Source organism: Tauraco erythrolophus, chromosome 14 (assembly GCF_009769465.1).
Source record: "Tauraco erythrolophus isolate bTauEry1 chromosome 14, bTauEry1.pri, whole genome shotgun sequence".
Classification (NCBI taxonomy): domain Eukaryota; kingdom Metazoa; phylum Chordata; class Aves; order Musophagiformes; family Musophagidae; genus Tauraco; species Tauraco erythrolophus.
The window spans coordinates 20,170,634-20,196,071 of record NC_141478.1 but is presented as its reverse complement, the minus strand read 5'-3'; the positions used below and the strand labels follow the sequence as shown (position 1 = coordinate 20,196,071).

Sequence of the window (25,438 nt, the reverse complement as noted above, 5' to 3'; positions counted from 1 at the left end):
GTTCAACCAGCTCAGACTGCGTTGCAAGGAACAACTGACAAAACCCTTTCCAGTGCCCTGCTTTGCCTTCTCAGCCAGACAGCTTATGAATAATCTTAAGGGGAGCCCTCTGAAGCTCCAGAATTTTTCACGTTCCCCTCCCAATATCCTACTTTCTTCACTTAGGAAACAGTGGGTATCTACGGGGAGAGGAAGCTTTACTTTTCTCCAAGTACAATCATAAATTGTAGCAGTCCCCCAAAGCAAAAGACTTATTGCTAACCCCATAAAAATCGAAATTTGACTCAAGGTAGCTAAAATAAGCTTTCTGCAATGTGAAGGAACAGAGCTACTAGATCTGGTTCTTGCTCAAAGGAATAGAAGGGTGGCATATTAATCTTAAACTACAGCAGTACTGTAGAATTTCAAAAAATGAAATGATATATGCAGGAAAATGAGGAATTTCCACTAGGGACTGTAATTCATATATTATGGGAGAGATTAAAGAATAATAAATTTTGGAAGGAAGCATTAATGGCTATATGGGGTACTGTGAACCTGGCATTCCCCGAAGCCTGGAACTTTGTATACCAAACACTAAAAATGATTTGTGCAGGAGCAGAAAACATTAGATGTTATTCTGACCATGACCAGTTACTGCATGAGGTAAGAACTCTGCAAGAGAAAACACTTCCTTTATAATTGAGATGAACAGATAGGATAATATTTGCCATTATGTCAAATGGTAACCATCTCTGGGAAGAAGAAAGGAGATGACAGCACTCAGGATATTTCCCTTGCTCTTAGAGAAAGGCTGACCACAATGGTCCTGAAAACCATTAGTGATGCTGCTGTGCATTCACATGCAACAGCTTTCACCCTAAGCTCTTTACAAACTGAGCAGAGAAGCTAAGTGAAGTGCTCACAGTTCAGCAAATGTCAGGGCTTTACCCCGGGTTTATAGCTCCTACAGTCTTGCCCCTCTCCTGAGTCCATCATCTTTCCTGGTGTTGATAATAGCACCCTTTGACTTGGATGCTCAAGTCTGTGTTTTAGCCTGCATGTTTGTCTGCTCTGGAGATCAATTTTTTGGCAAGACAAATAAAACATCCATTCAAAGCAAGTTAAAGGTGAAAAATTTCCTGCAGCTTGGCAAAATTAATTAGAAAATACCATATATCCATACATTTTCCACAGAGTTATTCCTACTGTGTCAGGAGGTCTCTTGGTGAACTACTCTGGGGAGAAGCACGTGAGGCAGAAACTATCTCATTAGTCAGAGAATTAGCACAGGACTGACCAGCTTGCAGCTCTACTGCCTCAAGAAGTGGTCCTTCAAGAGGAGGCATAAATATTAGCTGAGGAATTATGGGACACTTTCAGAATCTGCTGACCATCTGACTAGAGCTCTTGCCTCTCCCAGTCTCGTACCAGCAATTAAGGCACTTCAGACACAAAGAGAAAGATCTGCAGAGGGAAAAGCTGGGTGAAAACACGTGCTGAAAGCTACCACCTCAGCCAGCACATAGAGTACTGTCCTGGTGCAGGCCACAGTGTGTGTCTCTACACAAACTCCCGGAGGTGCTGCGTGTACCATGTGATGCTGGGGTTACCTGACTTACTTTACTGAACGCTGTAGGAAATGGCTGCACCAAATCCAAGGTAAATACCAGAGTACAAGCTACAGCTGCCCCTGAGGAGCTTTAACTTATGCACTATCCCATAAAACTCCCAGGTAGGGAAATGAATAAAAAGTCTGAACGCTTTCTTACTCCGTAGCCCCTTCATGGTAAGGCATTCCGCACTGAATGTTTCCATTGTTCAACACAGACAGAGGAAATAAGATTAGCTTAACGTGGAATATCCCATTTTCTCATGCAGTATGTTCTCTAGCCAACTCAAGCTTGCTGGTTTGGCAGAATTCAGGGCTCTCTGAAGATGGCAATTTTTTGAAGGCTGACAAAGCTTGGCACAAACACATGCATTCCATGCCATACTCCACCTTCAGGTGTTACATGCAGGGCTAACGTTCTGCCAGAGCATAAGAGAACAGCACATGAGAGCCTGTCTTGCCTAACAGCTGAATTGTGGCTTTGAACTGTAGCTTTTCTTTTAGCAGCATTAGCAACCTGGTCCGTTATTTCTCCTCCAATTAGTCAGTGTAATAGGCAACTGCAGATATTTTTCAAAGCTAATAAATGCCATGTGGCAAACAAAATGATTAAGTACAGTAATCACTCTGGAATCTTTAAGACAGACAAACACAGCTTAGAGAAAACAGATGCAAAGCAATTCCTAATGTTGTCTGACACAGGATAACTTGCAAAACATAAATAACCCTTGACCAAAAAGTCAGGAGTTAAAACACTGGTGGCTTACAGTTCCAGGCAGAGCCTGTGGTGTGGAAAGCCCTGAAGATAGCACAGTCAGGGTAACCGCAGTACGTGAGAAGTGGGAGGATCAGAAATGACCTACAGGAAATGTTTCAAACGTCTGTGCTCTGCAGAGCCATGTCTCAGGAGTACTTCACATGCCTGAGCAGGTGGGGAGATGGGAGATATACCCCCTCCACGCTGTGCAAATGGAGGCACCTTCAGCTGAAGACATGCTCTTCTTCCATTTGACACACCACATTCAGGTTTTGCCGATTTATGTTTTGGTCAGAAGGGCCATCGTGAAGATGAAGAAAATGCTGACAGCATGCCAAAGTGATAATGGTGAAAGCTGCTGCAGCAACAGCCAGCATATTGCTGAGAGTGCAAGTTGGTGGTGGGACAGCTGGAGAAGAAAGACGCAGTTGAGGTGGGGAAGGAGAAGAACCAGGCAGGGCTGGCTCATGATCTTTCTTCCCCAGGGGTAACTATCTTCTCAAGCTGCTAGTTGAGGTTTTGAAGTCCTGTAGCTTACACAGAGGCAGCATCTAAGCCAGCATTGCTAGTGCAGGATTCAAAGCCTTGGTAGCTTACTACTTCTTCCCTTTGGAAAATAATTCAGGAAATTACATGCAAAAGTCCTCTGCCTGAATGACTGTTACCTGGATTGTAACCTAAAGCACTGAACGTTATTGCTGGGCTTGTGGTTTCTCAGGAGTCTCAATTGGGCCCCTGTAGGCAGTCCACCATGATGGCAGACTACCACAGATCGGTGTCCCTTGCTATAAGACCACAGGAAGTGTTTTTTTTTCTGGCCAGCTCGTGCCTCATTCAAATAAAGGACAATTGTTAAAATAGAGTCACCTGAATTTAGCTTCTGAAGACAAGCACTCAACGCATCTAAAAAGGCTTTGTATGTAATACAGGACACAATGCACAAAAAATATTTCCTCCTGTGCTTTTAGATGACTTCTGAGAATCAGAAGTTAATTCTGTATACTCAGTATGAATGTTTAAATATAACATAACTGCACCTTACCCGATACATAAAGTAATGTATGTTTTCTTATTTGCTGAACGTCTTTTTTCAGTGAAAAGCATGAAACTCTCCAACCACATAACCTAACTGAATGTAGAAATCAATCCTGAAGACTGTGTGTCTACTTTGTTGCATGTGTGGCCAGCATTTTACAGGGACACACAAATAATTGTGTTAACCTGAATGTTGGAATGAATACCTCGGACGGAAGAATTTTTAGATGAATCTCCACAGTACTAAAATTTCAGCAAGCCTCCTTATAATGTGCACAATGCTCTCCGGTTTCAAATGTAACCCTCAAGGAACACATGCATAAATTATAATATATCCACTGGGGAAACCTCTGAAATACTACAAAAAAGGGGGAAATGCATTTTAGGGGGCAGTCTGCTCAACTGCCTGCTTTTAAATACAATTTCAAATCAGGAATAATTAATGGCTGAATTGTGGTTACTGCTTAGATATTATTAAAGAGGAAAAAACAAAACCTATTTCTACATGCTTTCATTACTATGTAGAGAATGGAAATGATTATCATTTGAAAACGTCTGGTGAGCTTTTTCTCTTAAATCTTTTGACTGAAGTACTTCTGTGCCTTGAATTCTAAGGAGTCTGACCACAGTAAAGATACCACCTCTAATTCAGATATATTCACATACTGCTTATCTATCACAATAACCAAGGAAGACTAGTATATCACTAAGATAGAAAGTGTTGTCTCCTCTGGAACATTACATTAAACATTACTGAGATCAGGACACGTTCTGCACTTCATTGTAAGGGTTGAGGGGATCACAGGTGAAAAACCTATGTCTTTTCCAAAAATACTTACTGGTCTAGCACTTGTATGATAAAAATGGGTCCAGGTAAACACAACTGTTGATATTCCCCTGAACCACACACCTGCCCAACAGACAACTCACAGACCAGTCACAGGATTGCTCTTCACCACAGTCGTGTGTCACTTAAGACATCCAAGCAGGAGCTGCCTACACAGGGCATCACTCCTTTCCTGGCACCAGAGCTGTCCTGTCCGAACACAGCTGGGCTGTCCATCATTGGCAGTTTTAAGCAACCTGGTGAGAGCATAGCCTTTAGGCAAGGCCAGCTTCACAGCTGATGCATGCGTCCTGTCCTAAGCACAGAAATGCAAGTGGCCAAAGACTGAAACACTTTTTCAGTGTTGTTGTCAACTTCCCAGCTTTTACCTCCAAGTGATTATCCTTTTGCCAATTCTGATTTGGCTGCTGCTTCTTTAGTGTTTGAGGACACTGGGAAAGTACATCATAGTCATTTTCTTCCCGAGTCATTTTATCGGCCCTGTTTGGAATCTGTTCGCAAATACCACAGCTCCTGCCACTTCGAAGCAGATGCAGCCTCTTTGCAAAAATGAGAAAACGCAGTCTCCAGGGAGAGTAATCAATTCCATGGCAGAGTGAAAGTATGTAGTGAGTTCAGTAACTCCATGTAAGGGACCAGCTGTGCCAGCAGATAGCAACACACAGGTAGCACTCACCTCGTGGACGTCGCAGCTCAGTGATGTTCTCGGTGGCTTCATCGTCTGAATCTTCCGTTGCTACCACCTTGTACCTGTTGCTGCTCTGTTTGTTTAGTACATGTGGGACCCGGAGCGCAGCCTCTCTCTCTGCAGCCAGATCCAAATCCTGCTGAGCAAGGTGGGCCCTCAGCTGCCTGATTTCAAACTAGAGGAAAAAACAACATCACATTCTGATGTCGTATAAGCATGGCCAGAAGTCTGTATTCTACAGTTGGGGACCTATTACTCATTTCATCGCTAAACCACTACTAACTGGTGACAGTAAATACAATGTGGTTGAGCCAAGATGCAAGTCCGAGTTGTTGATGCTCTCCCAGAACCCATGTGAGCTGGACCATTGTTCATGTAACTGAAGAATAATGACTGCCTCATGCTGGTCTTCTATTTTGTGCATGTCTGCATCCTGAAGATATGATTTGGACAATTTTTAACAGATCTAACTGCCAAATCAAATAAAATGTTTGTAGAAGACTACTCTTAACAGGCATCTAGGGATTTAGGTTCATGAAGAATGTCCCTAATCTGCTAGAATTTGTAACGAGGATTTCTGAGGAGGAAGGTTCTTTAAGCAGTATTCAGAATGGTCCTCCTCCACTAACTGGGCAAGGGGGAGAGACACCACAGTCCTCTTCCATCTTGAAATCTTATGTACTCAACAGTGCGCAGAAAACCCTGGGGAACAGTGCCACTATTCTGGCCACTCCCCTCAAATATAGGAGCCACAGGAGTTAATGACCTTCTGCAGTCGGGAGGGTATGTGCCTTGTGACTGGTGTTATAAAGCAGACACTGACAAAAGACAGAAACTACCACGTACCATCTGATTGACAGACACAGCATATATCTCTTGTGTTTGACAGCCGCAGGTCTCCCACAACGCAAGAAGGAAAATAATTATTCTGGAGAGGCTGCAGAGACCCTTTAAACCCTTAAACAGGCATTACAAGATTCCACTGTCCTTCTCCTCTGCCATCCAGCACAGCTATGGGGCTGCGTGGCAGAGTTTCGCTTTTTTAAACTCTTTTTAAGATCAGTAGTACAGCAGTGACCAAGTCATGTCTCATTACAGAGACTGAGAGGGAAAAGCAAATGAGGTGAGTAACAGGCTAAGGCATTTAAAATTTAGCATTGCTGGGCCTCCCATAGTTCAAGGCCTGAAAAGCCAGCAGAAATAATGACGCCACGGTGAGCCACACCGCACCTGTCACTCCGCATTTACAAGAGAGATGGAATTAGCACCTCAATACTTGAAAACTGGAGTGTAACAGCATGTAGGCTAAATGAATCTGGTTCTGGCTTTTGCTTCTCAGGTGCTGACTCAAAACTATTTTGCTGTCAGATTTTGGAATCCATCAGCACACCTAGTTGGTTCCACTGCAGTCCACACTGGAGATGGCGCAAACCCCCGGCATGCTGCAGACCGCCAGGAGTTTATTCAAGATGCGTGACTGGAGGGGAAACACGACAGCGTTTCTGCAGATTTTAGAAAGAAAGAAAGAGGAAAGAAAAAGGGATTCCGGTTTGCCGCATCTGGAGACTATCTGCTTTCCAGAGTTATAAGGGAGAGAACTAGAGTAAGTGGAAGGCCCACTGTGAGACTCAAATCTAGAGAGCAATAGGGCAGTTTAAGCTTTCCAGATCACATTTAAACCACCTAATACAGAGATCTAACAAAGCACACAGCTTCTCCTCTCTTTTGAAATCAGTGGACAGAGGTCTGGCAGGTGCAGACAGCTGGCTGCATGAAACTCTCGCTGCTCTTAACCGAAGGTCCTCTGGCAGTGGCAGTCAGACAGATCAGGTAGTACCAGCAAATCTCAAAATACAGCCCTGCTCCTTGATTCCTGCAATGAAACCTCCATGGCTAGTCCCAGGTGTTTGGGGTTTTTTTTGTGTTAATCTGTCAGCTAGGAAGAATTAGCAAACTGGGAGTGCTAACTTTCCCTAGCCAGCCCTAAGCTTCCCGAGGCTTAAGGCACCCATGCCATACCAGAAGTGTCAGTATGAATGTGTCATTCAGCTATGAAAGGACTGTCTAGAGTTCAACTTTGAACACAGAGAATTTCAGGTTTTATCCTTGAGTCGAAAGAAATACCAAAACACTTTATATTTCTCCCTTTAAAGGAAGAAAGATAGCCTTTCAGACACTCATTTGGTTTAAAAGAAGAAATGTACTCAAACATGATAGGCAAAAAATATACCTGATGTTTTTAAAAATAAATTATTGCCTAATCCTATCTACTTGCCTAGCTTGAACTAGAAGGCAATAAGAATTAGGCATCATTACTGTTTTTCTACATTTCACGTTTCATCCTTCAAAAACATTTCTATGTCAGAAAAAGAAATATTGCCACTAAAATGCTTAATTCTGGCCTAAAGGCAGGATATGATTTCTTTTTTTCATGGAAGAGAAAATAAATGGTAGGTATTTTATAACATAAATAGATAAAACTACCTGAAAGTCAGCTCAACAATCATATTTCTGCATCATACCCAACTTAACCACCTTCAGCATTTACAAAGATTGGCTGAATCTGGTAACAATCAAAAACTTGAAGGGAATCACTGCACCTTACAGATGTGAAAAAAGAAGCACATTAGCTGATCTTTCCTGCTACAGTAAACCCATGGCAAAAATGGGGGAAGAGACCAGACCTTCTGACATCCACTTACATGTTCAAATCAATAAAGCAAACGTTTCCAAATATACACAGATTATTGTCCATCTTTAACATTTCCATGCCCAGTTACCATCCAGTTTTTAACAGATGAGTTCATAAATTTCAGTGTTTAATATGGCTCTGCCAGCAACCTATGAACTACTCAGCCTGGCATGCTGGACCAAGTAGCAGTCTGCAACCATTGCTAGGATCACCATTCTGGACAACTACATTCTGTCCAAAAAGTTCTTTATCACCTATTTATATAGGAAAAATTACTGCCTTGGTTGCATCCCAACCACACAGACAGCATGAGAAACTGGAATCCACAGAGAAAACGACTACCGCAGTGATTCAGGTGTCAGTTCCTACCTCCGGCAACATCGGGAACAGAAGAGGCTTTGCTGCCATCGTATGTCTGAAAGGCAGAAACACACGCTTGTGCCTGCAGCAGCAGAGGGAGCACCTACCTGCCCGTGAGGAGCGCACAAATGTCACGTTCTAGCAGAAACTGAAACCTAGACCTGATGTTTTGGCTCATGCAAGACTTCTCTCATCCACTGTCTGAGGATGAGAAGTGTATGCAGGACTCACAACTTTTTAAGTGATACGTGAACCTTCGTTAATTGCTAGCTGTGAACACAATCCACGTTTGTCTAATTTTCAGCTCTTAACACTGAGCTGAAATTCGGAGCTGGGTTTTTGCGGGAATGAGAAAGGGAAGTGTGCTTTAGCTGACTAAGGAAAGTGCAGGGGCCAGAGCCCCAGTTCTCTTGGTCCATTCACTAGAGGGCAAAGGGCTAGTGAGAACAAGCCAAGATTTTCCCTCCTGGCACCTTTGATTTGGGAGAAATCACTGGACGTTTAGGGATCCAAAATCTAAAAACCAATACGAGACTCTCAAGAGCAGACATGAGGATGAATTCCTAGGCACAGTATAGCAGCGCAGTGTTCTGGACTTCAACATCATGTGCAAGGTGAATAACAGCACAAAGAGATGTTCAGAAAGATAACAGCAGAAACTGATGCTGCCTAGAAAGCCATGCAGCTGCAGCTTTTCCACTACCTCAGATGGTCAGCTTCCAGGTTCCAGCCATGTTTGCCATGAAGTCTATGTAGTCATTAAAACAGCGGAAAGCTGGAATTAAATACTATTGTATGTGTAACAGTCTTTTTCTGTTGACAGAGAAGAGGGCATTCACTGTAATAACGGTGTTCGTCTCACTCCCACATTCACTGTTACTGATGCAAAGTGAGCCATACAACATGTTCCTCAGAGATGCAGAACCTAACTCTTACAGACACAGAGCATAAGACAGAGCCAAAACTCAACCCAATACAACGCAAACTCAAACTCTCTAAGTCTCTAGCATGTTCAAAAAGGGACTGGGTGGAATGGAAAATCACCATTTATCGAAAGGATTGATTTAAGAAAATGAAAGGACATTCAATAAAATATCTAGGAAAGTGAAAAACAGATTTTTGCTCACAAAAGGCATGCATCTACTCAGGAGATCTGGTCAATATTATTTTTTTCCAACTATTACTTAAAAATTATCCCAAGATACTGCAGAAGCTGGAATACAACTGTGGCCACTAAAAACAAAGGTTAAGCCTAAGAGAAGTGAGTGTTCCTTACAGGCATAATTCAATGAGAGACTGCATGAGCAAATTATGTTGTATGTGCTTACACCTATTGAACATTATATTGAACACTGACCTCAGGCAGTTCTAATGTGTAAAAGAGCTAATGAGATTGCTCTGACTGCATGTCACGCAGTCCAGGGCAGGTTAAATAAATCATTAAAACATATAAAATATAACAGTCTTTTTAAGTAAAAATTCTGGGCCAAGTTAAAGACATGAAATTTCTATTTGCATGAGGAGCTGATGTAGCTGCCTGAATGTAGGCCTGGGCCTCTCTAATACAGAGCACTGCAGGAGAGCCGCACTGAGCAAACCGGGTCTCCTATTTCCAGGTACACCATCCTTCCTTCAGCCTGTAAGGAAGGATGCGTATTATGGATATCATGAGGGAAAAAAGCATACAAACTTATACACATGCTTTGATTGGTTTAAATTAAGACTTACTCATAGGTATCAGCTCTGTGTTAAGAACCTTGTAAATCCCACAGAAAGCCAGTGGGCAAATAATACTGGTGTGTGGAAGATAACTTATTGCAATCAAGGAGACTAAGGTAAACCGTCTCCTGACTCTAGATGATTACAAACTAAGCACTGGTCCACTTGAGACTGCTACTGACATGATTTACCAGGACACCTATGACACTCGTTATCTCTAATTACATATGCTTTGGTAGCTTCCGGTGGGTTCCTTTATCAATAAGATCCTAACATACTTTGCAATGGAAAAAATATATTTGAAAACTTCATGGAATCACAGCATAATCTAGGCTGAAATGGACCTGTGAGGGTCATCTAGTCCAACACCCCGCTTAAAGCAAGTCCTTTCAGCTCAGGTTGCTAAAAGCCTGTCCTGTCAAGTTTTTAGTATCTCCAAGGTTGTATATACCACAGCCTCCCTGGCAATCTGCTCCAGTGCCTGTTTCCTAGCAAAAATGTTTGTTCTTGTATTTAATAGGATTTTTTCCTGTTCCGAGCTTGTGTTACTCTCACTGTGCACCTCTGAGAAGAGCCTGGCTACACCCTCCCATGAGGGAGCTGAAGACAGCCATAAAGACGTAATACACATGGCAAATGTGAAAATACACTTACTATCAGGAAAAAGGGAGATATAGACTGTTTCACATAAGAAGGAGTAACTAGACTGTCAGGCATGAAGAGAAAGTTCATTGACGGTAAATTTAAACTTATTTAATGTTTTCAAAATTTGTTACATGGCCTCTTGCAGCACAAACTTAGCAATATTTTGGCAGGAAACAAACCAGAAAGAACTATGGGGCACACCTGTGTACTTCCTCACTCAAAGAATGCACTAGGTGATTATTTATAAGCAGGTAAAATCATAGAGACCTAGCCAGAGCTCTAGATAACACCTCAGTTGACATGCCTGGTTTTATAAAACGAGCCACCAATCCTATCTGGTATTTTACAACATGCATGTAAGACTCAAAAAAGGGCTTAGCAGTGAATCATCTAGTACTTCTCTTTAATGGTCTGGCAACAGGATATGATTGACATAGTTTCAGAGAGATCAATGAACATTTTAGCCAGAAGCTTACCCGCGTCTAATGCAGGAGCAATAACTTTGCTCAATTCTATTAGTGCTGTCTTGTACAGAATGCCCTGCCCTAAAACTCATCTGCCACTGGGATACAATCCAATGTTTATTTCCATTAGTTTAGCCATTGTTGGTAACAATAAAAATCAGAAGACAGTTGCAAACTAATGATTTATGGGCAGAATGAAACACGGGATGACCTTGGCTGCCTTCCATTCACCAAGAAAATGACTGGTAGTTAGAAATAAATTAAAATTATTGCAAAAGGATAACATAAGTTATTTCTCCGATAGGTAATTTTACCAGCTAAATAACCCTGTCATTAAACTAGCAGCTGTTGTACAAATTACATTCCAAGATAAAAAAGAAATTATAGCTTCCATAGTTGTTGCAGCTTCGAGAATGATGAAAACCTCAATTCTATAGGAGCTGACAGAAAAGGAGCTCTCGTGATAAGGCTGAATGTATAGTCTTGACTGCACTGTACTCAGATGAATGACTCTTATGAAAGCTAAGCAGAAAAGATCATCTAGTGTTATCAGAAACAGAAATTCCTTCACAGGTGATTCCAGGGGAAAAAAGGAATCTTCCCTGACTGGAATTTGCATTGTTAATGAAACTTTGGAACTTTGTTCTGGAATTTAAGTTATTCTGACGCAACACCACTGTCGGCAATATACTCTGTTCATATTTTTGATAGCAATTGCAGTAAGACTTTTTTACCTTTTACCTTTACCCATTTTTAGAAATCCCTCTTACAGTGATTGCTAGTGTTTTTCATGTTTTGTGAAGTCCTGAAGAGCCATCTTAGCCCTTTCAGTATTTGATGCCTTGATTGCCCTCCTGCTCCACTCCTTTTTAATGACTTCTTTCTTGGCCAATGGAGAATAAATAAAAGAGCAAACTATTCAAACAGTTTCAGTGGGGTACTACAGAGAACAAAGTGGTGGTCGGTGCAACTATAATTTATAAAATATATTCTGGTTTTCAGATGTATGGCTAGCCAAAAATCAACATCTGGAAAGAGTTTTCATGTTTGCAAAAGTATGTCTCCAATGTCATTCAGGAATGGAAATGTACTTTATAGTTGTGACACACTATCACTGGTCAAAAAAATATACAACTGACAAAAGAAACAGAATTCAAAAAGTGAGATGAAGGGAGGTTGCATCTTTCCTGCTTTTATTTTTTTTAAAGCAGGAACTCCATTTTTGCCTGTCAAGTGTTAAATACCAGCTTCAAAACAGGAGGACATGGGACTTCTCAGAGAACTGGCCACCAATTATTCTTGTTTTAAATCCTGAACAAAACAGGCTAATCACTTTTTTTTCCCAATTCCTCTTCAGAAATAATGAAACTTTCAAAGCGATTTCATCAGCAGAAGATGCCAGACATTGATAATTCCAATCTCAATTGCCTGACAAGTGACAAAGCAGTAAGAAACTGAACACAGGATCTCAGAAAATGAAGTGCTGGGAAATCTTTTTAACAGGATGTTTTCAGCCCTGTCTATAAGTATTAAATAAATGCAAATCATCAATGTGGTCACAAAGATGCAGCCTCAGGATGAATCAGTATCTACATCCACTGCTGGGATGCAGGCAACCGTGATGGCTTGCCCATTCTTTCTCCTTGGGCTGGCAATAGTGTGCCTCAGCATGTATCTGAGGCAACAGGTTAACCTCTATGGGCATCTCCCAGCTATCCCACCTGCCCATGCCAGAGGCTGGACCACACAGAGAAGGCAAACTGGAATCCCTCCCTGCCGGCACTCCAGATTTGAGAACAGCTAGACTACTAGAGGCAACTCTTCACTCAAAAACACAGACATGCACGCTTAAACTCCACGATGAGCAATCTTTTAAAAAGGTCAGGAAGGATGATCAAATGAAAAAGTAAAAAACCTGGCAGAATTTTAGATATTAAATACCATTAGAAGAGATTTTTCCCACCAGATACTGTACACAATGTTAATGTGAATATTATAATGCTGACAACTTGCTCTTGACTGAATTATGAAGCTGTTAATTTACGAAGGAAGGATGCAGTACTTGTATCAATGTCTTATGTTGCTAACTGTAGCAAATTAGTACATTTACCTCATATTATACAGCTTAGACATTTGTTTGGCAGGAAGTCAGGATGGTAAAATAAGAGGGATTAGTACGCTGTCATTTTTCTATAGTCCATATTTTTCCAGAGCTGATGACACTTGAAAGCTAGGAGAGAACCTGCTCTGTTTTCCCAGATTTACTCATCTCCAACGCAGTATTTCTTTGTTCTTGATGCACGGCTACACTGTAACCGTCAGAGCTCAGCTTAGGGCTACTATGCTCAGACATTCTGCACGCCAGGCATTCCGGTAAGGAGTATGTGGATCAGAATGGAGAGCAGTAAAAGATGCTCCTGAAACCCACTTGGGACAACAAGCCCACGAAATAGTACCATCAAAAACTGTTTAGAGATTGAGAGTGTTATCTGGCTCTGCAATACACTTCCTAAAAATGAATGTTTTCAAATTTATGACTGTCAAGAACTTTAGCCTAGTAGCATGGTCTGACAGGCAAAATACTGCAATGGGACTCAAAAATCGCTGATTTGCCCAATGCACTTGGTCAAAGGATAATCTTCCCCCTGTAAAACGGGGTATATACCATTTCCCTGCTCATTTCACAACTATGACAGAAGCATTAATCATTTAATATCCACCACTTAATATCACTGTGCAAAGTTGAGATGAAGAGAACCGCGGTTTTGCCACTGAAGATACTTACATAGTTGAAAGTAACTAATTTTTGGCAAAAGTCAAGCCTAAAGTTTAGAAATTTGTTATGATTAACATGAGAGACTGCCAGAAACCGTTAGGAAGTGACACACACTGTTGACAGGTCTTCTAAATTCATCACACAGACAAGGCAACCTAACACCACCAAGAGTTCATTGCAGAATCCTAGGCTGAGATCCAGGACACCTGGAAGTAAATCTAAAAAGTCATTTGGGGATCTAAATACTGATGGTTTCACAAGTATTTTCAGTTTCTCAGTAAAAGATGGGCACCTAAATCTTTACTTCAGATTATGCACCTTTTGGGCAGTTGGCCTGTTCCGAGACAAGTTGCTTCTCCTCCTATCTGCTCAGGTCCCTCAACTTTTTGACTGATTGAGTCATTCAGACTCACAGGTCTCCTCATTTTATATGTGAAAAGCACCTACCCACAAGTGGTCAGTGGGAGTGGAAGCTAGAAATCTCCAGGTTTATTTGGGCACCTCTTAGCTACTCTTACAACTGAAACGAGAAGTCACTTGAGGGATCATTCTGCTGTGGTTTGATGGTCACCTGAATGCCCCGCTTAGCCTGAGCCTCAACACACATGCCTGGTTTCTACCTCAAAGCAGGTTATTCAGGAACTCATTTGCATAAGACAAACTGCGAAAATTCCTGGCTCATTGCCCAAACAGCGGTTTTACACATTTTTAGTGTAAATATATTGATTTGAGATATTTTAAGCTTCATCTTCACTTGATGAAGTGAAGTTCACTGAGACACTGAACATTTAGCGGCCTGGGAAGACTCTTAAATCTTGACTTGTTTCCAGCAACTAGAAGCTTCTATTGCAACATTTTGAGTCTGCCAAGAGTCTCTGACTGACCTACAGGGAAGCTGCCTTCTGCATTTAAAGCAGGGAGATTCATTAGCTTTCAACTGCATATGCTTTTCCTAGGAATACAGCCTTAATATAGCTGCAGTCTCCAACACCGGCAACGACTCTTCCATGTTCTTAGTATTATGTCAAGCTATCTGTACTCGTTCAATAAATTACATATGGGAAGCTTTCTTTTTCTGTTCTTTACATTTGTTTTCCTCACCTTAAAAACCAGAAGCACAGCAGCAAAGAGAGACAACTGCTGTTTGACAAATAGCATGCTGATAATATCCTGGCTGCAGCTAACACTTCCTTAACAAGGAGACCTGTCACCTTACAACAGAAGTCCTAGTGATACTTCTCAAACCTTAGCTTGCAGCAAAGTACAATCTGTTTGATTTGCCATGACAAGCTATGCGTAAATAAAGACATAACTGAACTTTACCCCTTGTTCTTGGCAGATCTGGGTTAGTCTTTCCAGCTGCTCATCTTGAATAACCTTTGCCTTCTCATATTGCTGAATCATCATCTCCATCTCCACTTTCACTGGAAGGACATAGGCTGGAAAACACAAACAAGCACTTAAAGTAACCCAGCTGTGATTTGTTTTCTTATCAGAGGGAAAACCTTTGCAGACCTTTACAGGCCAAAGCATGTCACCCCTTTCACTTACATCTAGAGAACTAGAGCATTTCTTACAGAAATAGCACTAGAGTATTTCTTCTGGGGAAGGATTTCTAACACGTGAAATGCAGGTCATCGGCAGGGTCTAAATCTTGTCTGGTCACACCTCCATTTGACTGTCTGAGCTGAAACGCATCTTGCATGCTCTTCCTAGCTTCTGCTCCACTAATACAGATCTTTTCCAGTGTTTACCACAGATTTCCTGAATTGCTGGGTAGGAGGATTTTCTGCTTAGAGTTAGGCCCATCCTCTCTAAACCTGACCAGCATGGCTCCCTTAGGAAAAGAACTATGCTAGGGCCTAAGCACTTAATTCGTAGACTTTGTGGTAAGAAATAAGTCCTTAATGGAAACAGCAGACTAAGTAGGATATTTTTAAAATCAAAAAGGAATTTATCTTCTACTGCTTTTCCAGCTACAGCCTAGTTTTCAATAGGTCTTCTGAACGCCTCTGGAAATGTTGCTCCTGTCATAACACTACAGCAAACTCAGACTGACCAGCAAAGCTGGTCAATGCATATTGCAATTCTTGACGTTTTCTGAAGCTACACAAGATCCTGAACTTCTCTTGTATGCTTCAGTCAGAGGGCTACGACCTTTCCTCAACTCTGTATTCAGAGTTTCCTGGGCATCTAAAGCCAAAATAATAACTCGACTCTGACCTTACACACATGAGCAAAATTATCTTCATTTATTCTTTTTCCACCTTTTTTCCCTGTAACCTGAAATGCCTGAAACCACTGAACACAAAGTAGCCTATGCTAAAATCCTTGCTTCCAGGCACAGCCACCGATTCCACTCTCTGCAACTTTGACTTGCAGAGGGTTTCTCATCTCCTCTGGTGCTTTCCCACAGAGGTCTGTGAAAAACAGTATTGATACATGCTTCACTGTTATGCTGTACAGCACACCAGCACTGCAGAGAGCACCTTCAACATGGAACTCCCATGGTAAGAAAATGCTCCTGGAATCTGACATAAAAATAGTGTTACGGAAAAGAACCTGGAAAAGCAAGCCCCAAGACAGAGCTAGCTGTGTGGAAATGGGGAGGGTGCAGTAAGTATCAGAAAAGCAGATTGGAAGCAATTATTTTGCAGAATCAGGAATGACATCTGGTGGCAAGAGACAGGAAGCAGGCCGGGGCATTTACTTTACAGAATAGGGGATGTGAAGGTGCCTAACAGAAAAACAAACCAACCAATTATAAAGGCTCATAGGGAACAGGAGATACAGCCATGAACTTGAGACCTACTCTCCTCCATGGGAGTCATAACTCTCTCCTGTTCAGTGCTTTTACAAACTAAGAGGAAGGAGAACAACAGAAACAGTGGTAGTAAGCAATCTTTCAATATTTTTAAAATCTCTTTTTTTCCCAGCCTGCCAGGTAATTCTTGGAGTCACAAACTGAATCTCCACTCACCATCAATGATCCTCTTCACTCTCCATATTCGTAGTGTGATAATAAGGCTGATAGCATCCCATGGGCTGCTGGGGCCGTTAGCCACTGTTGAGGCCACCATTGGTGCCAAGGACAAGATTATGACAGCACCATCAAACACCTAGAGAGAAATCAGTTTTTTCAAACCCTTCCTAAAGATCGTAACCCTGCCATTCCTGCTTGGGGTCTTGAAGGGCTCCTGCTTTGGCCAAAAGAAATGCAATTATGGTGCATATTTTGAAAGGGATATGAGAGGTGGCCAAGCCCCAGAAAGGCTGCATCCTTTTTAGGTAGCACAACAGCATTCCTTACTGCATTTTATGAGGTGAGGAGAGATAAATTGCGGTGGGAGGGCAGGGAAAGAGAAAGGTATTTGGAAATGCAGGCCAAAATCCCCAAGCAGAAGTGATATCCTAAATGCTATTACAGCCAAAGAGTTTTGTTATCATGGGTATTTATTACCTGTTACTTGGCATAATGCCATCTCAAAAAAGGTCCCTGCCCATAGATCTTACTGTCTAAATGAAGAGATCAAGAAGAGAAGTAGAAAAAGATGGAGCAAAGAGGCTTGATGGCTCTTGGCCACGTCCTGACTACACGACAAGTGTGGGAACAGCCGTGCAGCAAGACAGAAAAACTCCCTGCTCTCACCTTTATTGGGCAGCTAGGATTTCAAGGATTTTGACAACTGGGACTATTCAGAATGGTTTGTGTGACATTGGTTGTATCGCAGATTAGATCAGAAAAGGCAATTGTGCAAAGTATTAGACAGAAATGCATGAGTAAATACATTTCAGAGCAAACTGCCAATAGCATGGCGCCTGTCCTACACTCACCTAGCAGGGTACAACAGAATACCACATTCTAATTCCTACTGAGACCCTTCCCAGCTACCAAAGACCACTGATTAATGCTTTGCATAAGGAGGCTGGTTTGCATAAGGAGGCAGGACATAGATTTTATAAGGACGACACATTCAGAATTGTGCCTAACAATTCAGTGTATTGAAAAGAAACACTTGTTACTGCCATGGTTTGATGGGCAGTGAACACTATCACTCCATTACAAATTACCAGAATAAATTATCAGAAACTGCTGCATTTAACCTGAATAATAAAAATCTCTGGATCAAAAATTTGTTTCACTTCATTTTTTTAGCAAAACAAGTTGAAAGGTTTACATATTTTATTACAAAAATGTGCAAGCCTCTAGACTCACTTAAGCACTGAGAAAACCCCGATTTTCTTCTGGTGCATCCCATGCAGAATTAGTTTATGAGACAGTATCAAGAAAGAGCTTTTAATTTCCCTGATGTCCAGATTTCTGCTCAGATTGGGATTATGTGTTACTTATAAAACATGCATTTCCTTATCTGCCTCTGCAACAGTATACGCATTCCACCCCATTTTTATTTCGAGGTACAAATTACAGTGTTTATCACAATTCAATGTAATGAAAAAATAATTTTGCAATAAAATTGGGCTTTGCCAAACTAGTATTTTCTATCAGAAAACTGCACACAATTTTTCAATCAGTTCTAATTTCAACTTGATTACAGGAATGGGGTTACATAAATCACATGACAACTTTTACTCATATTGCTCATTATTTCCGAGTAGCAGTATGATCAGTTAAGACTAGCACTGACAACTAAATAGACACATAGAGCAAAAACCCCACAATCCCTTTTATAAAGTATTTCCAAACACTGCACTCTTCCGAGCCTCTCACAGAAAAAGGGACTGTATCATACAGCTTTGTACACACGTATATAATGAGAAGAATGTGCATGTTTATCTGAGTTAAGATATTGTATTGTATCAGGCCTATTACATGGCCACTCAAAGCAGTTCTTAATATTCTTACTGTGTCTGCCTGGAAAACAGAATGAAGAGTAAGAGTGCTTACCTCTATTTTGTTTTCAATGTAATCCCATATGCCAAGGACCACAATCCTCAAAATAGTCTAGTAAAATAGATTAGGGGGAAAAGATGATGATGAATGTTATTATAATTGTAGATTAACATTTAGTCCTTTATCTGTTTGGGGGATCATTTTTTGTCTTATTTAAGCATTACACATTTCTGCTGAATAATAATGAAGATCTAGAAATAGCTACACTTCTGTATTATAAAAGCAGGTATTGCTTTGCAACCACTATATTGACTCAGTGAAACTTCCATAAACAAGTTCCAAGTTCAAATGTTCACTAGACTTTCCATTCTCCTAAAATTTCTCTTTTAGACTTTTGAGATTTAGATTACCAACCCTCCCCACCCCACCCCAAGTCTATATAAGATCCACTGTGCGGCCTCCTCAGTTGGAACGGGGTAAGATTCTCTTTTCTTGCCTTCTTTGATATGTCAGTACTTACTATTTTCTAAGAAAAGAAAAGAAGCACTGCCCCTTCTTGATGCCTAAAGATACTGACGTTTCACAAATCTGAAGAGCAGAGGCTCTTATTCTTCTCCTCTAGAGTACAGGGCAGTTGTCTTATTATAAAATCCCAGAAAGTCATAGGATACGGGAGAAAAATATCACTGTGATCCTCCTCTATTATGCACAACAGCTATAAATAGCATCAATAGCTAGGAAAGAGGAATAAAGAAAGAACACAGAATGAACCAATGGTGAATTCCCATTAAAAAATCCAATGGCATCTTTCCTAATTTTTTAGCCGGCTTTCAGAAGATGCAATTAAAAAAAAAAAAAAAGTAAATCAACCAACTCATGACTGAAATTAAATTCCCATAAAAGCATAACTGGTATGGATGTTTTCTGCCAATAGCAACATCAAGGTCAGATTTTGACAGACGCTACAGACATGAAGAGTCTAACTGCAGCTGCGTGCCTTGCGAAGATCAAAACACTAATTTCTTCATTAAAGAACAGTACTAACGACAGAGAGCTGGGCAGGCCTACGCGTGAGGGGTGACCGTGACAAGATCTGTGCAGAAAAAGGTAAGTGACTGCGATGAATACGTGTATCTCCTCTTCATTACAAATACAAACATATTAAATCCCAACCAACTCTGAATTTATGCCAACCATAGCAGCACTAACTAATTGCAGAACGACACTGTTCCTATGCACGGTTTTGCCAAACCCCATGAGCCCGATTGCCTCACTTGGCCTGGAATGACTGTGCTGAGCTCTATCTTGGCACTTCAAACCTGGATAACAGCACTTAATCCTGTTTTGTAGAGGGGGACATTGCCGTGGGAGATACAGTGCTTTCAGAGCCCAGCCTCATACCGTCAATGAACGGGAAAGTGAAGCTGCCAACGCTTACTCAGAAATGGTATGTGAAGCACTGGCCAAGTCTGGCTGAGAGAGTTGCTAGCCAGAAGAGAGAATGCAGTGCTCTCTTTCCTTTACAAAAAATGATGAGGCTCCACGTAGACACTAAGCACTGCTAAATGCTGCTTGTCTGTACTCCTAAAAAGAACATTTTACTTCCAAAACATTTTACAAATGCAGCGTAGAAATAAGGCTATTCACAGCAATTTCCCCATGAACCTGTATGCTCGAGGTTTATATGTGGAGGAAGAGATGCACAACAGCAGCTCCTCAAATCCCTTAATGACTCTGAATTTGCCAGCATGATGTGATGTGATGTAGGCACGAGGTGTCAGTGTGCATCTTTTTGGTACAACCAAAGCACTCCTGCAGCCTCAACTCAGGCCCCGAGCAGAATACTTTCAGACAAAAGCATCCCAGCTCCTCTGTAAGCACCTCCCTCACTCCTTACTGAGAAGCTCCACAAAACACTTAAGTTACTCATGAGCCCATAGGTTCAGCTATATATATATATGTTAACCGAGGTCCACCACAGCAAGTTCCACAGCAGGAAGCCATCAGGAAATGCATGAGGAAAAGCAGTGCCGCCTTTAAAACTTGGGATGCTACCCTTCCTTCAGCAACCCTATTGAGAGCCTAGAGAAATCTGGCTCATTTTCTTCTATCCTTAGGCAGCATTTACGAAGCGCTAGTTCAATGAGCAACTAACTAAAGGATGGCTGAACACTCAACACGTTTACAGTAACTGCCAGGGAAAATCTATCTTCCTTTGGACAGGCGTGTACAAAGGTATTTTCAGCAAAATAATAAGGCAAAGAAACGAAGAAAAATAGAAACATTGAACATAGAAGAAAATAGAAACACTATCTCACAACTGTAAATATTATTTAACACAGGGCTGCTGAGGGAACATAAAAAGGATTTTCCTTTTGCCTTTTCAATTCCTCACTGCAGTGTTTAAATCAGACTGTGCTACTGTCATATTACTGGATCTGAGCAGTTCCAAGGGCTGGAAGCTAGCACAAATGTTTTCATTTTCAGTCTGCCCTGTGAATCAGCACAAGTCAGCAATGACTGGAAGTCTACTCGGCAGACATTGAATGCAGTAATGGTTGTTGGTGCTACCTCTAGAAGACAGGTTTCCTCACAAAAAGTGCCGTGGTGATTAGCACCTTTGCTCTCAGCTAGAGCTGACAGATACACTATAGGAAGGGAGAGCATGAGGGTGGAATGAACCCAGCTCCCCACCTGAGACGGGCTCGCCAGAACAGACTGGGCACCACTGAGGGTTAAGCTTTAAAATATTCATTCCGTACGGAAGGTCATAAAGCTATGTATGGGCATTGTCACTCTTAATAACCCTCCCCTTCACCACTCAAGTGACAAAAGCCACGTAAGGCAGCTTTTCCCTGGGGGAACTGGGCGCCCCAAGAACGTACCGTGAGTGAGTCACAGACAGCGTGCACCTGCAGACACAGTATGCTTACTGCCTGCTGGCAAGGCTTCACTAGTGGCAACTCCAAACTAGGTTTAGCTTTAGCTTTCTCTACTCTCCCTCTGTTTGTACAAGGCACAAGATCACAACCACTTCTGCTGCCTTAACTCTTACTCAGAGGAGTCTGAACCAAGCAAATTTCGACCTCACGGGGCAAATCTCCCTGACTGTTCAACAGAATAAATACCTGGACTGAAATGAAAGCATTGGTGTTACTTAGAAACAACACTTTAGTATTTTTCCTAAATGATCAAAAATGTCTTTCAAACAAATACATACGGCATTCGATTGTGTACTTTCTCTTAAAAAATGAGAACCTGTAGCAGATTTTGAAAAAAAACAGAGACAGAAATTAATAATCCAGGGAACTTCCTATGCACTGTACACAGACCAAACTGAAAAATGCGTATGAATTAAAAGATAACTGCAACTGTCACATTCATCACAGACAAAACGTAACTGTTAGTCATGACTCCACTATTTGTAGACACAAGAAACTACAAGAAATAGAGAAAAAATGAAGCAGCACTGCTGTTTCCTACTGATGTGCAGGCATTTTTCAGCACTGTAGCAAATGCACACATGTAGTTTTGCATTACACTACAGGCATTCTGCATTTTTGGACACATAGATTTGATAGCAAACATTAAATATCAGTGTGAGTACCCTTCTGTTAAAGGCCACTGCCAGCTTGTTTTTTTGTACTTGAAAAAAAAATGCTTTAACATTTCTTGACTGGAAATCTTTTAATTAGAAAGTCTTTAACATATATATTTTTTTAGCTGTATCCAAAATAAATTTTTTTGTTTTCTGAGAAAAGCTAAATTATTACATAAAGGTCTGTCCAGTACACTAACAAATGGTAAATGACTGAACACTCCTGTTAACTTCTTTAAGTTGGAGTAAACTCAAATAAAAGTAAAATTTTAAATCATTTTTCAGACAGAAATGTAATTTCGAAGTTGATAGTGTCCCTTGGTGACACACAGTTGTTTGCATAGCACTAACTGTCTGCAGTGAAGTTTATGAAGAACTGTGTGATGCTGTAGGTTTTCTCTTTAATTTTGCAGGGAAATCTGGCCAAGTCCTTTGCTGAGCCAGCCGTGTCAATTCCCACAATCTGCATGAGCTAGCTACATTTGTCAGTTGACTGCAACGTATATTAGATAATTTTAAATACTTTTTTGCTTGCACAGTTAATATACAATTTACTACTCAGTGACTCACTAAGCCAAATTCATCCATAGTGTAAAGAAATCAAAAGAAGGCAGCGCAGGAGAGGAAGCTGGCCCATCAGGTTTACCTAACAGCAAAGGAGAGCAACTCTGCATTTCGAGATGAGGTAGTGATTATACAACAGATAGACAGGATGGAGTGGGGTGGAAAGAGTGTCTTTAAGAAGAGTCCTTCCTTCTTTCCACTGTCACAAAACTGATCTGTCTGTTACAGAGGATCTTGCCTCTGGCTTGCACAGAAAGTCTGAAGATTAATTAAGCTTCTGGCTTCTGGATATATCTCATAAGACCAAATATTTATCGAAGTCCTTCCCAGAAAGAACACCTCGCACTCATTGTGTCATTTATAACCTCTCTGGTTTGGGCCACTCCACAGAGGCCTTAGCTCATTCACTACGGAAAAGAATCTTCTTTTGCCATCTTCTGGTTTGCCTGTCCTGAGATACGTACAGCATTAGCTGTTCTAGGGTACGCTATCCCCAGGCCACCAGAGCGTGGAGGAACATGTTGGCATCTCTAAACTGAGACGTCCTTCTGTTTCCAGTGTGTAGGCATCCTCCTCACATGGCTTCTCTTCAATCAAGGCTCTGCAAGGAAACGTGTAACTACTGACCTCACCTCACATTTCCCAGTACAAAACAGTCTCTGTGTACTGCACGCCTTAACCGCTGTGGCTCTACTAGCACATGTGGTCACATAGAAACAACTAACTGGAAAAGCTTGGTGACACTAACAGACATAAATATAGATGTTCTTTTTCACTGACTACTACTATTATGATATCATATAGTATCCATACGCACCTTTGCATAAACACTGCTATTATATTTGCGTTTGTGTTCTCCCATAACATTTCTTCTTAGAATATGGAGAAAAATAAAGAATTTCAAACTGACAACTCCGGAGAGATTTGAAAGAGCTTTTCAGGAACAGAAATGGCTTACTACAGACACAGCACACTACCACAAGTTAAACGCAGATTGGATAGAAAACCAGTCTTAAGCAACCCTGTATCAGAAGTTCCCTCTGGGCATGATCACACTAGTGCTAATTCTCATCTTTGAAATGCATCGTGTAGAAGGTGCTGGACTGTCATTATCGAGAGATGAAAGCACAGGTGAAGCACTGATAGAGCACACCGTATAAGCCAGGTATATTCTTGGAAATGAAATGGGTAGACTGGCATTTCAGAAAGGTTTCTAGCTAAATTCCTAGACTCTACAAAACTGTTTTCCTTGTTAACTACTTTTTGTGAAGCAAGAAAAGTGGTTAGAAAAGAAATTTCACAGTATGTTAAATACTTAATCTTTTACATACTAGCATAGAAGGAAGCTTAAGTGTACCTTTATAAATGATACTAGCAAATAAAATCGGTACCTTCGTTCCTAGATCCCTCCTAATCAACCCCCTTAAAAATCAAAACATACACAGCCAGCAATGCAGTGCATTCATGCACCACGAGAAAAGTTGCGTTTACATGGAATGAAAGCAAACATCCAGAAAAGAACCCTCAGCTTACGCAAAAATTACAGAATTAACAGAAGATTATTATCTTTCTGCTCAGCTGTTTGAAGCTCACAAAAAACGTAACGAAAGTATAACTGATTTATCTAACATAAAGTTATGGATTTGTTACGAAAAACCTATATGGGAAGGACATTATCTTCTCTTAGTTCTGTCATTTGGGATGTTTTTGGTTTTTAACAGAATCCTAATAGTAAGGTCTTCCCTAGGAGGTTTTATTTCTTCCAAGGATTTCTATTAACAAGGAGTAAAGTGTCAGACTACTACAAACACTACCTTTTAACGTATAGGATGAGGAAAGTCTTTTCCTCTTAAAAGTGAAAATCTGAAATGCACTTGTGAGCCACAGCTAATGAAACAAATTCTTTATGAGCTAGGACTCTAGATGTACTCTATTTAATTTGAGAACTTGTTTCTTGGACACAGATGCGGGAAAAAAAGTTGCGATTCCGTGACTGCCTAACTTCAAGCACATCAGAAGACTTGGTTACTCCCAGGGAAACACCCAAGTGCTGAAAGCTAGCAGAATGCCTGAGTGCTTGGCTGACTGAAGCACATACAGAGCAACGCAAACAACTAGTATCAAAGAACTCAATTCTTGCACGCAGTCTCATCAATCTCAGTGGAAAAGCAGAACTGAACAACAGCTACAGAATCAAATATACGTAGCAATGGGATAAGACTATTAAAACACAAGCAGACTCCAATCCACTTACCAAAACACTGTGTCATCCCCCATCTTCCTTTTCTCAGCCAACTACTACCAAGGCTCAATTTGCCTGCTTGACAGGGTGTAACCCCGGCCTTGCCTTGCTGTTGGTACTGGTTTTTCCCCCCCAGTGTTTCTCTCTTCTCTTCTGTCTTAACATCTGGGTAACATTTGGTGCACAGACAAATCACAGTGATGTATGTAAACAGAGACAAACATACACAATCATCACCACTAGTAAATTCTGTTCAAACACTTGGAAAAAAGCAAGAAGAGCTGATGTGCACTTCACTTGAATAAGGGTATTTTAATGTTGGAAAGTCACAGACAGTGACAGAGATTATAACATTAACAGAGTGCAATAAATTCCTCTAAGGCTTGTGGCTATAACACAAGTATAGAGAGAGCAGGAATATGCTGTGAGAGTAGCTACTTAATTTTGTTGGCAGCTGTTCTCCTGGCATTTGCCAGCTGCTGGCATGTTTGTCCCCTTCATTTTAACCAAGCAGAAAGCCAGTGTCTGTTTAACTCCAACATGATAGGATTGTAATTACTTGTAATGCCTTTATAGCATCAGCTTTTAATTAGTCATATTTTTTTTTC

The 25,438-nt window shown here is 41.1% G+C and overlaps 1 protein-coding gene across 3 annotated transcripts in view; it reads right to left on the bottom strand.

Moving 5' to 3' along the window:
• Nucleotides 1–25,438, bottom strand: part of TMEM266 (transmembrane protein 266) — a 64,874-nt gene that overhangs the window by 14,698 nt on the left and 24,738 nt on the right. For 2 of the 3 annotated variants that reach the window (XM_086620208.1, XM_086620206.1), the window contains exons 5-8: nt 18,481–18,537; nt 16,555–16,693; nt 14,898–15,013; nt 4,907–5,093 (exon numbers count right to left, since the gene is read on the bottom strand). In XM_086620208.1, coding sequence (XP_086476334.1) covers nt 4,907–5,093; nt 14,898–15,013; nt 16,555–16,693; nt 18,481–18,537 — 499 coding nt within the window. Of the gene's footprint in view, nt 1–4,889; nt 5,094–14,897; nt 15,014–16,554; nt 16,694–18,480; nt 18,538–25,438 lie in introns of all 3 variants that reach the window. The other variant, XM_086620207.1, reaches the window with a different exon arrangement.